General features: G+C 32.9%; 1 protein-coding gene across 2 annotated transcripts; it reads left to right on the forward strand.

Moving 5' to 3' along the window:
* Window positions 1–1,832: 1,832 nt before the first annotated feature.
* Window positions 1,833–15,908, forward strand: pdpn (podoplanin). 2 transcript variants are annotated; one of them, XM_062965791.1, is made up of 5 exons: window positions 1,863–2,230; window positions 9,471–9,556; window positions 9,653–9,722; window positions 15,260–15,401; window positions 15,491–15,908. In XM_062965791.1, exons 1-4 carry the CDS (start codon window positions 2,161–2,163, stop codon window positions 15,373–15,375), a joined length of 342 nt encoding a protein of 113 aa, XP_062821861.1. In that variant the 5' UTR covers window positions 1,863–2,160; the 3' UTR covers window positions 15,376–15,401; window positions 15,491–15,908. The 2 variants fall into 2 exon arrangements, with proteins under 2 accessions (XP_062821860.1, XP_062821861.1); XM_062965790.1 differs by lacking the exon at window positions 9,471–9,556 and having other exon boundaries at window positions 1,833–2,230.
* Window positions 15,909–16,124: the final 216 nt, after the last annotated feature.

The raw sequence follows: 16,124 nt of genomic DNA on the forward strand, positions 1-16,124 counted from the left end.
GATAATAATAATATAATAATAATATAATAATACTAATACTAATAATAATAATAATATAAAGAGGAGCCGTATAACATACCAGTAATAATAATAATATTATATTTAATACTGGCTTGGCCCGGCCACGCGTTGCTGTGGCTTATGGGAATCCTTTGTTGGCCAGGTGGAATAGCAGTGAATAGCCTTGCAGTCTCAAAGCCTGGCTGTTTTCTGGAGTAGCTGGAGCTGTTTGTTGTATGAACGTAGAGGCATGGATGAGGGGTTGTGCGGCCAAGTTTAGTGTTTCTGGGATGTGTAGTTTTGTTGTTTTGTCCTAGGCCGAAATGTCATTACCCTTTTATATATATAGATATAGATAGATAGATATAGATATAATAATAATAATAATATAAAGAGGAGCCATATAACACATATAATATTACTAGCTGTGCCCGGCCACGCGTTGCTGTGGCAAAGTGGTGGTGGTATCGGTTAAAACTTGTTGTGGAATTTTTATTTGACGTTATTTGTATTTTTTTAAATTAATTTTATTGTCACTTATCTTTTTTATTTATTATATTTTATTATTTTGTTGTATTATTTTTAGTCATTTTGTTATAGTATTTTATTGTATTAATTATTTTAGTGTTTTTCATATTTTTTATTGTATTATTTGTATTTATTTTTTTATCATTATTTTATTAACACTGGGCTGAGTGGGTTGCTAGGAGACCAAGTGGGCGGAGCTTAGCCTTCTAACTGGCAACAATTGGATAAAAACAATTATTCCTCTCCCTCTAATTAGGAATTTATTTTTCTTTTCTTTTTGTTGTATCAACCTAGAGGCATGGATGAGGGGTTGTGATGTCAATTTTCGAGGTTGTGGGGTGTTTACTTTTGTTGTTTTGTCCGCTGCCGTGATGCCATCACTCTTTTATATATATAGATTATTATGTTATTATAATATTGTATTATCATATTATCATATAATATTGTGTCATGGGTTGTGTCGTCAAATTTCGAGGTTGGGGGGCCTGTAGTTTTGTTGTTTTGTGGGTCGCCGTGATGCCATCACTCTTTTATATATATAGATTATTATGTTATTATAATATTGTATTATCATATTATCATATAATATTGTGTCATGGGTTGTGTCGTCAAATTTCGAGGTTGGGGGGCCTGTAGTTTTGTTGTTTTGTGGGTCGCCGTGATGCCATCACTCTTTTATATATATAGATTATTATGTTATTATAATATTGTATTATCATATTATCATATAATATTGTGTCATGGGTTGTGTCGTCAAATTTCGAGGTTGGGGGGCCTGTAGTTTTGTTGTTTTGTGCGTTGCCGTGATGCCATCACTCTTTTATATATATAGATTATTATGTTATTATAATATTGTATTATCATATTATCATATAATATTGTGTCATGGGTTGTGTCGTCAAATTTCGAGGTTGGGGGGCCTGTAGTTTTGTTGTTTTGTGGGTCGCCGTGATGCCATCACTCTTTTATATATATAGATTATTATGTTATTATAATATTGTATTATCATATTATCATATAATATTGTGTCATGGGTTGTGTCGTCAAATTTCGAGGTTGGGGGGCCTGTAGTTTTGTTGTTTTGTGGGTCGCCGTGATGCCATCACTCTTTTATATATATAGATTATTATGTTATTATAATATTGTATTATCATATTATCATATAATATTGTGTCATGGGTTGTGTCATCAAATTTCGAGGTTGGGGGGCCTGTACTTTTGTTGTTTTGTGAATTGCCGTGATGCCATCACTCTTTTATATATATACATTATAATATAATATAATATAATATAATATAATATAATATAATATAATATAATAATATAACAGTTATAATATTATATAATATAGTCATGAAGATGAGGCGGGAGAGTGATCCTGGCTGGTCTCTCTCTATATATATCTCTCTCTCCTCAAAGTCCCTGTAACTTTAAACCGGGCTTGAGATCAGATCTGTGCTTCTGCTGGGAGGGTCCAGAGAGGAGTCCGGCCGGCCGGCCGTCCAGGGCGGGACGGGACGGCCTTCTTCTGATGTTTTTTGGACCGCATCACCGGGCCCACCCCTGGAAGCAAAATCCGCTGAGCCCGCTCTCTCTCCGCGACTTGACTTGCTTTGGAGACCGAAGAGCAAGATGTGGAGCCAGACTTTCCTCCTGGCCGTCCTCCTTGGGACCTCGTGGCTTTGTGCTTCGGCCCAGGAAGGTAAGCATTTCTCTCTTTATTTTTCTCTTTATTTTCCCATATTTTTTCTCTTTTTTTCTTTATTTTTTCCCTTTCTTTCGGTTTACTTTCTAATTTTTTTTCATTATATTAAATATTAAAGGAAAAATATAGGAAAATATTAAAGGAAAAATATAGGAAAATATTAAAGGAAAAATATAGGAAAATATTAAAGGAAAAATATAGGAAAATATTAAAGGAAAAATAGAGAAATCTTAAAGGAAAAATAGAGAAGGAAAAGGAAGGTGGAAGCTGTATAGGATATATCTGAAAATATCTGAAAAAAATATATAGGCAAATATAGAAATAATAAAGAGATAATGCAAGAAAAAATATAGGAAAATAATAAGAAATATAATGGAAGGAATAAAGAAATAATAAAGGAAAATATTGGGAAATGTAAAGGAAAAAAATAAGAGAAATATTAAAGGAAAAATATAGGAAAATATTAAAGGAAAAATATAGGAAAATATTAAAGGAAAAATATAGGAAAATATTAAAGGAAAAATATAGGAAAATATTAAAGGAAAAATATAGGAAAATATTAAAGGAAAAGTATAGGAAAATATTAAAGGAAAAGTATAGGAAAATATTAAAGGAAAAATATAGGAAAATATTAAAGGAAAAATATAGGAAAATATTAAAGGAAAAATAGAGAAATCTTAAAGGAAAAATAGAGAAGGAAAAGGAAGGTGGAAGCTGTATAGGATATATCTGAAAATATCTGAAAAAAATATATAGGCAAATATAGAAATAATAAAGAGATAATGCAAGAAAAAATATAGGAAAATAATAAGAAATATAATGGAAGGAATAAAGAAATAATAAAGGAAAATATTGGGAAATGTAAAGGAAATGTGCTTCGGCCCAGGAAGGTAAGCATTTCTCTCTTTATTTTTCTCTTTATTTTCCCATATTTTTTTCTCTTTTTTTCTTTATTTTTTCCCTTTCTTTCGGTTTACTTTCTAATTTTTTTTTCATTATATTTTCCTGTATATTCTTTATCAATTCTCTATTTTTCCTTAATTTTTCTCTTTATTTTCCCATATTTTTTCTTTAATATTTTTTCTCTTTTTTTCTTTATTTTTTCCCTTTCTTTCAGTTTATTTGCTTATTTTCTTTCATTATATTTTCCTGTATATTCTTTATAAATTCTCTATTTTTCCTTAAGTTTTCTCTTTATTTTCCCATATTTTTTCTTTAATATATTTTCTCTTTTCTCCCCCTTTTTTCCAGTTTATTTTCTAATTTATTTTCTTTATTTTTTTCCTGTATATTTTTTATCAATTCTCTATTTTTCCTTAATTTTTCTCTTTATTTTCCCATATTTTTTCTTTAATATTTTTTCTCTTTTTTTCTTTATTTTTTCCCTTTCTTTCAGTTTATTTGCTTATTTTCTTTCATTATATTTTCCTGTATATTCTTTATCAATTCTCTATTTTTCCTTAAGTTTTCTCTTTATTTTCCCATATTTTTTCTTTAATATATTTTCTCTTTTCTCCCCCTTTTTTCCAGTTTATTTTCTAATTTATTTTCTTTATTTTTTTCCTGTATATTTTTTTATCAATTCTCTATTTTTCCTTAATTTTTCTCCTTATTTTCCCATATTTTTTCTTTAATATTTCCCTATATTTTTCTTTATTATTTCTCATTTTTTCCTTTATTATTTTTCTTTAATTTCCTATATTTTTCTAATTTTTCTTTATTTTTTCCTTTTTTCTCTTTATTTTCTTATATATATATATATATACTGTATTTAGTTTTCTATATTCTTTATTATTTTTCTAATTTTTCTTTATTTTCCTATATTTTTTCTTTATTATTTTTCTAATTTTTCTTTACTTTCCTATATTTTTCCTTTTTTATTTTTCTAATTTTTCTTTATTTTCCTATATTTTTTCTTTATTATTTTTCTAATTTTTCTTTACTTTCCTATATTTTTCCTTTATTATTTTTCTAATTTTTCTTTATTTTCCTATATTTTTCCTTTATTATTTTTCTAATTTTCCTTTATTTTCCTATATTTTTCCTTTATTATTTTTCTTTATTTTCCTATATTTTTCCATTATTATTTTTCTTTGTTGAAGGCTTTCATGGCCGGGATCACAGGGCTGTTGTATGCTTTCCAGGCTGTATGGCCATGTTTCAGAAGCATTCTCTCCTGATGTTTCGCCCACATCTATGGCCTGAGGATGCCTGCCATAGATGTGGGTGAAACATCAGGAGAGAATAGTACCACACAGCTTGGAAAGCATACAACAACCGTATTATTTTTCTATTTTTTCTTTATTTTCCTGTATTTTTCCTTTATTATTTTTTCCAATTTTCCTTTATTTTCCTGTATTTTTCCCTTATTATTTTTCTAATTTTTCTTTATTTTCCTATATTTTTTCTTTAACATTTCTTTATTTTTCTTCATTATTTTCTTATATTTTTCCTTTAATATTTCTCTGTGATTCCTTTATTTTTTCCTATATTTTTCCTTTAATATTTCTCTATTTTTCCTTTAATATTTTCCTATATTTTTCCTTTAATATTTTCCTATATTTTTCCTTTAATATTTTCCTATATTTTTCCTTTAATATTTCTCTTATTTTTTTCCTTTACATTTCCCAATATTTTCCTTTATTATTTCTTTATTCCTTCCATTATATTTCTTATTATTTTCCTATATTTTTTCTTGCATTATCTCTTTATTATTTCTATATTTGCCTATATATTTTTTTCAGATATTTTTCAGATATGCATGTCCTATATCCTATACAGCTTCCACCTTCCTTTTCCCTCCCTATTTATATTCTGCGTCCCTTTAAATATTTGATGCTCCAGGCGGGAGGGAAAAAGCCTTGTGTTCAATATTTCATGCGCAAAGGAAGACCCCCGGGAGGGAGGGTCCTTTCATCCGTCCGGGCTTGGCAAAAATAATTCAGCCTTCACCAAACAGCCAGGAAGACACTTAACCTTCCTTTTGACCTGGACTTCATCCCATCACCTTCAATAGACTCATTTATATTATATTATATTATATTATATTATATTATATTATATTATATTATATATATATATATATAAAAGGCTTTTGGCATCACGGCGATGCACAAAACAACAAAACCCCAAAACCCCCCAAACTCGAAAATTTAGTTGACTCTGTAATACAGTGGCTTCCCCAAAGACTATATTCCTATGGATGCAGCCTAGGATCGCATTGGCCTTTTCCGCTGCAGCATCACACTCTTGGCTCACGATGATGATGATGAAGATGATGATGATTGCCCCGTTCATGGTCTATTAAGACTTCTAAATCCCTTTCAGTTGACTATGTAATACAGTGGCTTCCCCAAAGACTATATTCCTATGGATGCAGCCTAGGATCGCATTGGCCTTTTCCGCTGCAGCATCACACTCTTGGCTCATGATGATGATGATGAAGATGATGATGATTGCCCCGTTCATGGTCTATTAAGACTTCTAAATCCCTTTCAGTTGACTATGTAATACAGTGGCTTCCCCAAAGACTATATTCCTATGGATGCAGCCTAGGATCGCATTGGCCTTTTCCGCTGCAGCATCACACTCTTGGCTCATGATGATGATGATGAAGATGATGATGATTGCCCCGTTCATGGTCTATTAAGACTTCTAAATCCCTTTCAGTTGACTATGTAATACAGTGGCTTCCCCAAAGACTATATTCCTATGGATGCAGCCTAGGATCGCATTGGCCTTTTCCGCTGCAGCATCACACTCTTGGCTCATGATGATGATGATGAAGATGATGATGATTGACCCGTTCATGGTCTATTAAGACTTCTAAATCCCTTTCAGTTGACTATGTAATACAGTGGCTTCCCCAAAGACTATATTCCTATGGATGCAGCCTAGGATCGCATTGGCCTTTTCCGCTGCAGCATCACACCCTTGGCTCACGATGATGATGATGAAGATGATGATGATTGCCCCGTTCATGGTCTATTAAGACTTCTAAATCCCTTTCAGTTGACTCTGTAATACAGTGGCTTCCCCAAAGACTATATTCCTATGGATGCAGCCTAGGATCGCATTGGCCTTTTCCGCTGCAGCATCACACCCTTGGCTCACGATGATGATGATGAAGATGATGATGATTGCCCCGTTCATGGTCTATTAAGACTTCTAAATCCCTTTCAGTTGACTATGTAATACAGTGGCTTCCCCAAAGACTATATTCCTATGGATGCAGCCTAGGATCGCATTGGCCTTTTCCGCTGCAGCATCACACTCTTGGCTCATGATGATGATGATGAAGATGATGATGATTGCCCCGTTCATGGTCTATTAAGACTTCTAAATCCCTTTCAGTTGACTCTGTAATACAGTGGCTTCCCCAAAGACTATATTCCTATGGATGCAGCCTAGGATCGCATTGGCCTTTTCCGCTGCAGCATCACACCCTTGGCTCATGATGATGACAATTGCCCCATTCATGGTCCACAAAGACTCCTAGGCCCCTTTCAATGGGCTATATAATACAATGGCTTCCCTAGACACTATAGATGCAGCCTAGGATCACATTGGCCTTGTTCACCGCAGCATCACACGCTTGGGTCATGTCTATTATTATTATTAATGTGGACTATGACTTCTCCAGATACTATATTCCTATGGATGCAGATTACAATGGCATTTGTCTTTTTCACTGCAGCATCACAATCTTAGCTTATTATTGTTGTTGTTGTTGTTGTTGTTGTTGTTATTATCAATAATAATAATATCAATAATAATAATAATAATAATAATAATAATAATACTCTATTCATGGTCTATTAAGACTCCTTGATCCCTTTCAATGGACTATACAATATGACTTCCTCAGACTCTATATTCCTATAGATGCAGCCTACGATCGTATCGGTTTTTCTGCTGCAGCATCACACTCTTAGCTCATGTCGATTACTATTATTATTATTATTATTATTATTATTATTATTATTAATTACCTTGTTCATGGACTATTAAGACTCCTATGGATGCAGGCTAAGATCGTATCGGTCTTTTCTGCTGCAGCATCACACTCTTAGCTCATGTTGATTACTATTATTATTATTATTATTATTATTATTATTATTATTAATTACCTTGTTCATGGACTATTAAGACTCCTATGGATGCAGGCTAAGATCGTATCGGTCTTTTCTGCTGCAGCATCACACTCTTAGCTCATGTCGATTACTATTATTATTATTATTATTATTATTATTATTATTATTATTAATTACCTTGTTCATGGACTATTAAGACTCCTATGGATGCAGGCTAAGATCGTATCGGTCTTTTCTGCTGCAGCATCACACTCTTAGCTCATGTCGATTACTATTATTATTATTATTATTATTATTATTATTATTATTATTAATTACCTTGTTCATGGACTATTAAGACTCCTATGGATGCAGGCTAAGATCGTATCGGTCTTTTCTGCTGCAGCATCACACTCTTAGCTCATGTCGATTACTATTATTATTATTATTATTATTATTATTATTATTAATTACCTTGTTCATGGACTATTAAGACTCCTATGGATGCAGGCTAAGATCGTATCGGTCTTTTCTGCTGCAGCATCACACTCTTAGCTCATGTCGATTACTATTATTATTATTATTATTATTATTATTATTATTATTATTATTTATTACCTTGTTCATGGACTATTAAGACTCCTATGGATGCAGGCTAAGATCGTATCGGTTTTTTCTGCTGCAGCATCACACTCTTAGCTCATTCATGTTCCCCTGTTGAACATCAGGAAAGAATAGCAATAATAATAATAATAATTAATAATAATAATAATTCCAAGAGAAGGATGGCGTTCTCTTCTTGAATCTTTATGAAGTCCTTGCAAGCGGAATGCAAGCCGTGCTGACCCCGAAATATCCTGCAGACACGGGAGGGTTCAGGAATGCCAAGCATGCAAAATGTAAACAAAGCAAAGTGAATCACCTGTGCGCAGCTGATATTAATATTGCAAGGCTTCTCTGTGTCCATCCTTCCCTTTATGTCACTGTAAATAATGCATGGAGAGGATGCCTCACTCGGCGCTCTGTTCCGGAGGTGAACACACCCGAAAAAGAGGATGAGAGATTGGCCGTTGCTAGGCTGTTGCCGGGTGAAGTGGCCCTCTGTGATGCCACTGGATTGACTGTGTTTGCTCAAGGGATTGTCCATTGCTAGGTGAAGTGGCCCCCTGTTATATCAGAGGAATGGCGAGTCAAGGGATTGTCTCTTGCCAGGTGAAGTGGCCCTCTGAAACGTCACCGGATTGGGTATTACTACCTGAAGGATTGGTAGCTGCCAGGTGAAGTGACCATCAGCAGTGTCATTGGATTGACTGTGGCTAGGTGACGGATGGGTTATGTCTAGGTGAAGTGGCCCTTTATGATATCCCTGGACTTGCTGTTGCTAGTCAGAGGATTGGCTGTTGCCAGGTAGTTGCCAGGTGAAGTGACCATCAGCAGTGTCATTGGATTGACTGTGGCTAGGTGACGGATCGGTTATGGCTAGGTGAAGTGGCCCTTTATGATATCCCTGGACTTGCTTTTACTAGTCAGAAGATTGGCTGTTGCCAGGTAGTTGCCAGGTGAAGTGACCATCAGTGGTGTCATTGGATTGACTGTGGCTAGGTGACGGATCGGTTATGGCTAGGTGAAGTGTTCCTCTGTGATATCGCTGGACTTGCTGTCATTAGGATCCACTGTTGCCAGGTGAAGTGGCCCTCCGTGATATCACTGGACTTGTTGTTGCTAGTCAAAGGATTGACTGCTGCCAGGTGAAGTGGCCCTCCGTGATATCATTGGGTTGGCTGTTGCTAGTCAAAGGATTGGCTGTTGCCAGGTGAAGTGGCCCTCTGTGATATCACTAAACCTACTGTTTCTAATTGAAGGGTATGCTGTTGCTAGGTGAAGTGGCCCTCTGTGATATCACTGAACCCACTATTGCTAGTCAAAGGGTATCCTGTTGCTAGGTGAAGTGGCCCTCTGTGATATTGCTGGACTTGCTGTCACTAGTCGAAGGGTGTGCAGTTGCCAGGTGAAGTGGCCCTCTGTGAGATCACAGTCCCAGGCAAGGGGAGAGGGGGGAAGTCCAGCACCCTGGACAGCTCTGGCCAAAGCCATACGTGGCTGGACTTGGGCCACCCGGTCAGGGCCTCGTCTCTGATGACGTTGCTTGTGCCCCTTGCCCGCAGCCAGCACCCCGGTGGCCCTGGAGGACGAAGCCCTGACCGCGGCCGGAGAGACCGACGGGGCAGCCGTGTCCGAAGGCCCCACCGAGGTCAGTATCCGGACACCCCACCCCCTATACTATTCATATATCATTATACCATCATATCAACATTATATATCATTATAAAATATTATTATATTTTAGGAACTGACCCCCGACACTCCGCCGTCCACCCAAGACGCCACCGAGCCGGACCTCCCGGACACCTCGGACGGTAGGACAAAAGCCTTGTTTATTTCCATTGCCAATATTAATATTGATATAATAATAACCACAATAATAATAATAATAATAAAGCATAATATTAATATAACATTTTATATATATATATATATATATATATATATATATATATATATATATGGATATAGAATAATAATAAAGCATAATATTAATATAACATTATATATATATATAGGGATATAGAATAATAATAATAATAATAATAATAAAGCATAATATTAATATAACATTATATATATATATAGAATATTAATATAATAATGTAAATATATATTTAATAATAAACAATATTAATATATAATAAAATATAGTAATCTATAACAATATAATATAATAAAATATAGTAATATATTAATGTAATAATAAAAATATAATACAGTAACATATAATATAATATTATAAAATGCAATAATGTAGTAATATAATAATAATATAGTAACTTGTAATAACAATATAATAAAATCTAATAATATATTAATTTAATAATAAAATATAATAATATTATAGTAACTTGTAATAACAATACAATAATATATTAATTTAATAATTAAATATAATGATATTATAGTAACGTAATAACAATATAATAAAATATAATAATTAAATGTAATAATAAAAATAATAACTATAATAAAATATAAGAATAGATTAATTTAATAATAAAAATAAACATATTAATAGCATAATATAATAAAATATAATAATAGATTAATTTAATAATAAAAATAAACATATTAGTAGCATAATAATACAATAATATGGATATAATATTAATCTATATATATAAAAGAGTGATGGCATCACGGCAGCGGACAAAACAACAAAAGTAAACACCCCCCAACCTCGAAAATTGACATCACAACCCCTCATCCATGCCTCTAGGTTGATACAACAAAAAGAAAAGAAAAAGAAAGTCCTAATTAGAGGGAGAGGAATAATTGTTTTTATCCAATTGCTGCCAGTTAGAAGGCTAAGCTCCGCCCACTTGGTCTCCTAGCAACCCACTCAGCCCAGTGTTAATAAAATAATGATAAAAAAATAAATACAAATAATACAATAAAAAATTATAAAAAACACTAAAATAATTAATACAATAAAATACTATAACAAAATGACTAAAAATAATACAACAAAATAATAAAATATAATAAATAAAAAAGATAAGTGACAATAAAATTAATTTAAAAAAATACAAATAATGTCAAATAAAAATTCCACAACAAGTTTTAACCGATACCACCACCACTTTGCCACAGCAACGCGTGGCCGGGCACAGCTAGTGTAATATAAATGTAATAATATAATAATAATCACAGTATTACTTTTGACCTCAAATTAACACGGAGGTCACGACCCGACTGGATCGGTCAGCATCCTAAAATTAGCTCTGCTTTCTCATGGCTTTGGTCCCGATCCAAAGGAGAGGAAAGCAAGCGTGTTGTGAACTTAAGTGTGTCCGTTTGCATCCTTATATGACCCTCGAGGCACGCTAATGAGCCGGATCCGGCGCTCGGACGTAACCGGATCCGGGTGGGAAAACACTTAAAATGCAAGCACAGCATCCCCAGGGATTTCCAGAGTCTAAGGTAACATCATGCAGAGGGCAGTTCAACAAACGTCCGCATGAATACTTAGATAATATAATATAATAATATAATATAATATAATAATACAATAATAATACAATATAATCTCAAAATAATAATGTCATATCAATGAAATAATGAAAATATCAAAACATATCAATAAAATACTATAATATCACAATGTAATATAATATTAATAACGTAATATAAATAAAATATAAATAATAATGATATAATATCAATACCTTAAGGTAACATCATGCAGAGGGCAGTTCAACAAACGTCCGCATGAATACTTAGATAATATAATATAATAATATAATATAATATAATAATACAATAATAATACAATATAATCTCAAAATAATAATGTCATATCAATGAAATAATGAAAATATCAAAACATATCAATAAAATACTATAATATCACAATATAATATAATATTAATAACGTAATATAAATAAAATATAAATAATAATGATATAATATCAATACCTTAATCTCTATATATAAAAGAGTGATGGCATCACGGCGACGCACAAAACAACAAAACTACAGGCCCCCCAACCTCGAAATTTGACAACAGAACCCATCATCCACGCCTCTAGGTTGATACAACAAAAAGAAAAGAAAAATAAAGTCCTAATTAGAGAGAGAGAGGAATAATTGCTTTTATCCAATTGCTGCCAGTTAGAAGGCTAAGCTCCTCCAACTTGGTCTCCTAGCAACCCAATAAAAAATAATTAAAAACACTAAAAATATTTAAAAACACTAAAAAAATTAATACAATAAAATACTATAACAGAAAATAACTAAAAGTAATACAAGAAAATAATAAAATATAATAAAAAGATAACTTACAATAAAATTTATAAAAAAAATACAAATAACGTCAAATAAAAATTACACAACAATTTTTAACCAATGCCACCACGACTTTGCCACAGCAACGCGTGGCCGGGCACAGCTAGTACAATATAATATAAAAAAATAAAAATAAAATATCAATAGTATAAATAAAATATTAAATACAAATAATATTAATAATATAATAAAATAATAATATAATACCAATACCATAAGACCTGGCTCTTTACTAGAGCTTTTCATCTATGTTAATTTTATCAATATTTGTATGTATGTATTTTTACAATTTTATCGTGTAAATTGCCTAGAGCATTTTCGATGGAGGGCAATTAATTAAGTAATTAAATGATGATGATGATGAGGATGATGATATAAGATAAATAATAAAATGATTAAAATATTAATAAAATAAAAATAAAAATAATATAGATAAAATAATAATATAATATCAATACCATAATATAAGATAAATAATAAAATAATAAAAATATTAATAAAATAAAAATAATATAGATAAAATAACAATACCATAAGATAAAAAATAAAATAATGAAAATATTAATAAAATAAAATAATAAAAATAATATAATATCAACACCATAATATAAGATAAATAAAAATAAAATAATAAAATGTCAATAAAATAAAAACAAATATAATATCAATAAAACAATAAAACAATAATATAAAACTAAAAATAATATAATGACATAGTAATAGCACTTGAATAGTATTATATTATTAATATAATATAACAACATATATTGTTAAATAAATATATATTTAAAAAACAAAAATATTATATAAATAAAATAATATAATATCATAATAACATAATGATGAAATAAATAATAAATAATATAATATTAATAAAATATAAATAACAATAAAATAATATATTAATAAAATACTATATTTATAATAACTATAATATGTTAAAAATATATTAATATAATATAATAACATATATCGTTAAATAAATATATACTTAAAAAACAAAAATATTATATAAATAAAATAATAATAAATAACATAATAATAAAATGTAAATAACAATAAAATAATATATTAATAAAATAATATATTAATAAAATACTATATTAATATAATAACTATAATATGTTAATAATATAATATAATAAGTATAATATATTAATATAATAATAATAATAATAATAATAATAATAATATAACAATAATAATAATTCTGTAATGCAGTAATGCCAAGAAGCCATAATAATACAAAGTCTCGCATGACTTGCTGGAGGCTTTATATTGAATCTCAAGACTCGGCTTCACGTGGTTTTTATGGAGAGGCCAAGACGGGGAAATTCCCAGAGTTCCAGCCATGAAAGTCTATGGAGAAAGGCATTCCTGGGCCGGGATCACAAGACACAGGTTGGGGATCCCGGGCCCATAACAGGGCAGTGAATCAAGTGCGGACGCCGCCCGAAAACATAAAACATGATTCAATTTCCTGACCGATCCTCGGGAGATCTCTGCGGGAGAGCCAGGCGAAAACAGCCGGAACTCAGCTGGAGGGAAACAGATGTTTGCCTTGCAGTAGTGGCTTATATCTCTGTCATTTTTATGGCTATCGGGATGAAACTTGGCACACTTATAGGCAACATGTACAACTTTAATCCTGCCACGTTTTAGAACATTTACACCATCTACTGATTTTTAGGAATTTTTTAAAGATTCAGAGGGGTCCCAGTTATGGGCCCCGCAATAGGGTGGAATTGAAGGCTCATTTCTCTATCATTTTTAATGCTATTAGGATGAAACTTGGCACACTTATAGGCAACATGTACAACTTCAAGACTGCCAAGTTTTAGAACATTTAGACCATCTACTGATTTTTAGGAATTTTTTAAAGATTCAGAGGGGTCCCGTTTATGGGTCTTGCAATAGGGATAATTTTGAAGCTCATTTCTCTATCATTTTTAATGCTATCAGGATGAAACTTGGTATACTTAAAGGCAACATGTATAACTCTAAGTCTCCCAAATTTCAGGATATTTTGGTCACCCACTGATTTTTTAGGAATTTTTTAAAGATTCAGAGGGGTCCCAGTTATGGGCCCCGCAATAGGGTGGAATTGAAGGCTCATTTCTCTGTTGTTTTTAATGCTATCAGGATGAAACTTGGCACACTTATAGGCAACATATACAACTTTAATCCTGTCAAGTTTCAGAACATTTTGGTCGCCCACTGATTTTTAGAAATTTTTTAAAGATTCAGAGGGGTCCCGTTTATGGGCCCCGCAATAGGGTAGAATTGGAGGCTCATTTCTCTGTCACTTTTAATGCTATCAGGATGAAACTTAGCACACTTGTAAACAACATTAACAACTTTCAGCCTGCCAAGTTTCAGAACATTTCAGTCATCTACTGATTTTTAGGAATTTTTTAAAGATTCAGAGGGGTCCCGTTTATGGGTCCTGCAATGGGGAGATATTGGAGGCTTATTTCTCTGTCATTTTTATGGATATCGGGATAAAACTTGGAACACTTGTAAACAATATCAACAACTTTAATCCTGCCAAGTTTCAGAACATTTCAGTCATCTACTGATTTTTAGGAATTTTCTAAAGATTCAGAGGGGTCCTGTTTATGGGTCTTGCAATAGGGAACATTTTGTGGCTCATTTCTCTATCATTTTTAATGCTATCAGGATGAAACTTGGCACACTTATAGGCAACATATACAACTTTAAGTCTGCCAAGTTTCAGAACATTTTGGTCACCCACTGATTTGTAGGAATTTTTTAAATACTTGGAGGGGTCCCATTTATGGGTCCCGCAGTGGGGTAAATTTCGAGGCTCGTTTCTCTGTCATTTTCATGGCTATCAGGATGAAACTTGGCACATACGTAGGCAACGTATACAACTTCAAGCCTGCCAAGTTTCAGAATATTTCAATCATCCCCTGATTTTTAGGATTTTTTTCGGTCATTCGTCTCTGAATTATGAAGCATTGCACAGCTCTATTGGGCGGAGTCTCTGTTTCTGCACAATATCCTTAATATGGCCCATTGTTGCCTTTGCTTCAGACGGCTTGGAGACGGCGACGCTGGTGGGCATCATCGTGGGCATCATCGCGGCCATCGGCGTGGCCACGGCGGTCATCGTGGCGGTGGTCAAGCGGACGTCCGGCCGATACTCCTAAGCCCTTTGGCATCCGAGACGGATGAGGTCAGTCCTTTACGTTTCTTTGCGTGTGCAATAGACTTGTGCATTTCTTCGGTGAGCTAACCAACTTCTCCACCCGTTCCTTCCAACAGTCCCGAAAACGGGGAAAGCAATTGAGATTCTGTTTTCTCGTCGGCTAAGACGGTCTGTGGAAACGGAGCTGAGCCCTCGAGACGCCGAGAACGGAGCCTGAACATGGGATTTCCCCCACCTGCAATGGAGTATTATTATTATTTTTATTATTATTATCATTATGTGGGGCAACGAGTAGCCAAGGAAATAAATGCCAAACCAAAGGAGAACAAGACAAGCTCTTCAGCGCGAAGCAAAGTCTATGGATAACTGATTGCCTTCGGTGAAATTTTGTTGATTGATTGCTGTACTTGGAAGGACTACATATGTCCATTTGAAGAGGGCTTTCCCAGTGAAACCATTACGTCCAGCAGAAAGACATTCATATCCATAAGTTGGCAGCTTATCTATGGTCATTAAACATGAATTTGCACTCTCTTCCGTAATAATTTCAGGTCCAAAATGATTGTGCCACAATCTGCTCCTGGTCTTGTTTTTGCCGAGGGAATGGATCTTTTCCTATTATGGATTCTATTTGATTCCCATTTTGGTCATGTATAAAGGATATACACACACACACATACACAATTCCCTACAACTCGGAGCGCATCCACACTGTAGAATTACAATCTGTTCCCAGGCTTGTTTTTGTGG

This window comes from Anolis carolinensis, unplaced genomic scaffold, assembly GCF_035594765.1.
Source record: "Anolis carolinensis isolate JA03-04 unplaced genomic scaffold, rAnoCar3.1.pri scaffold_15, whole genome shotgun sequence".
Classification (NCBI taxonomy): Eukaryota; Metazoa; Chordata; class Lepidosauria; order Squamata; family Dactyloidae; genus Anolis; species Anolis carolinensis.

Excerpts from the sequence above, each read along its gene's own strand:
- pdpn (XM_062965790.1), top strand. The coding sequence starts at position 2,060 with ATGTTTTTTGGACCGCATCACCGGGCCCACCCCTGGAAGCAAAATCCG. Across the intron at positions 2,231-9,652 it reads TTGTGCTTCGGCCCAGGAAG|GAACTGACCCCCGACACTCC; the intron begins GTAAGCATTTCT and ends ATTATATTTTAG. Across the intron at positions 9,723-15,259 it reads CCTCCCGGACACCTCGGACG|ACGGCTTGGAGACGGCGACG; the intron begins GTAGGACAAAAG and ends CCTTTGCTTCAG.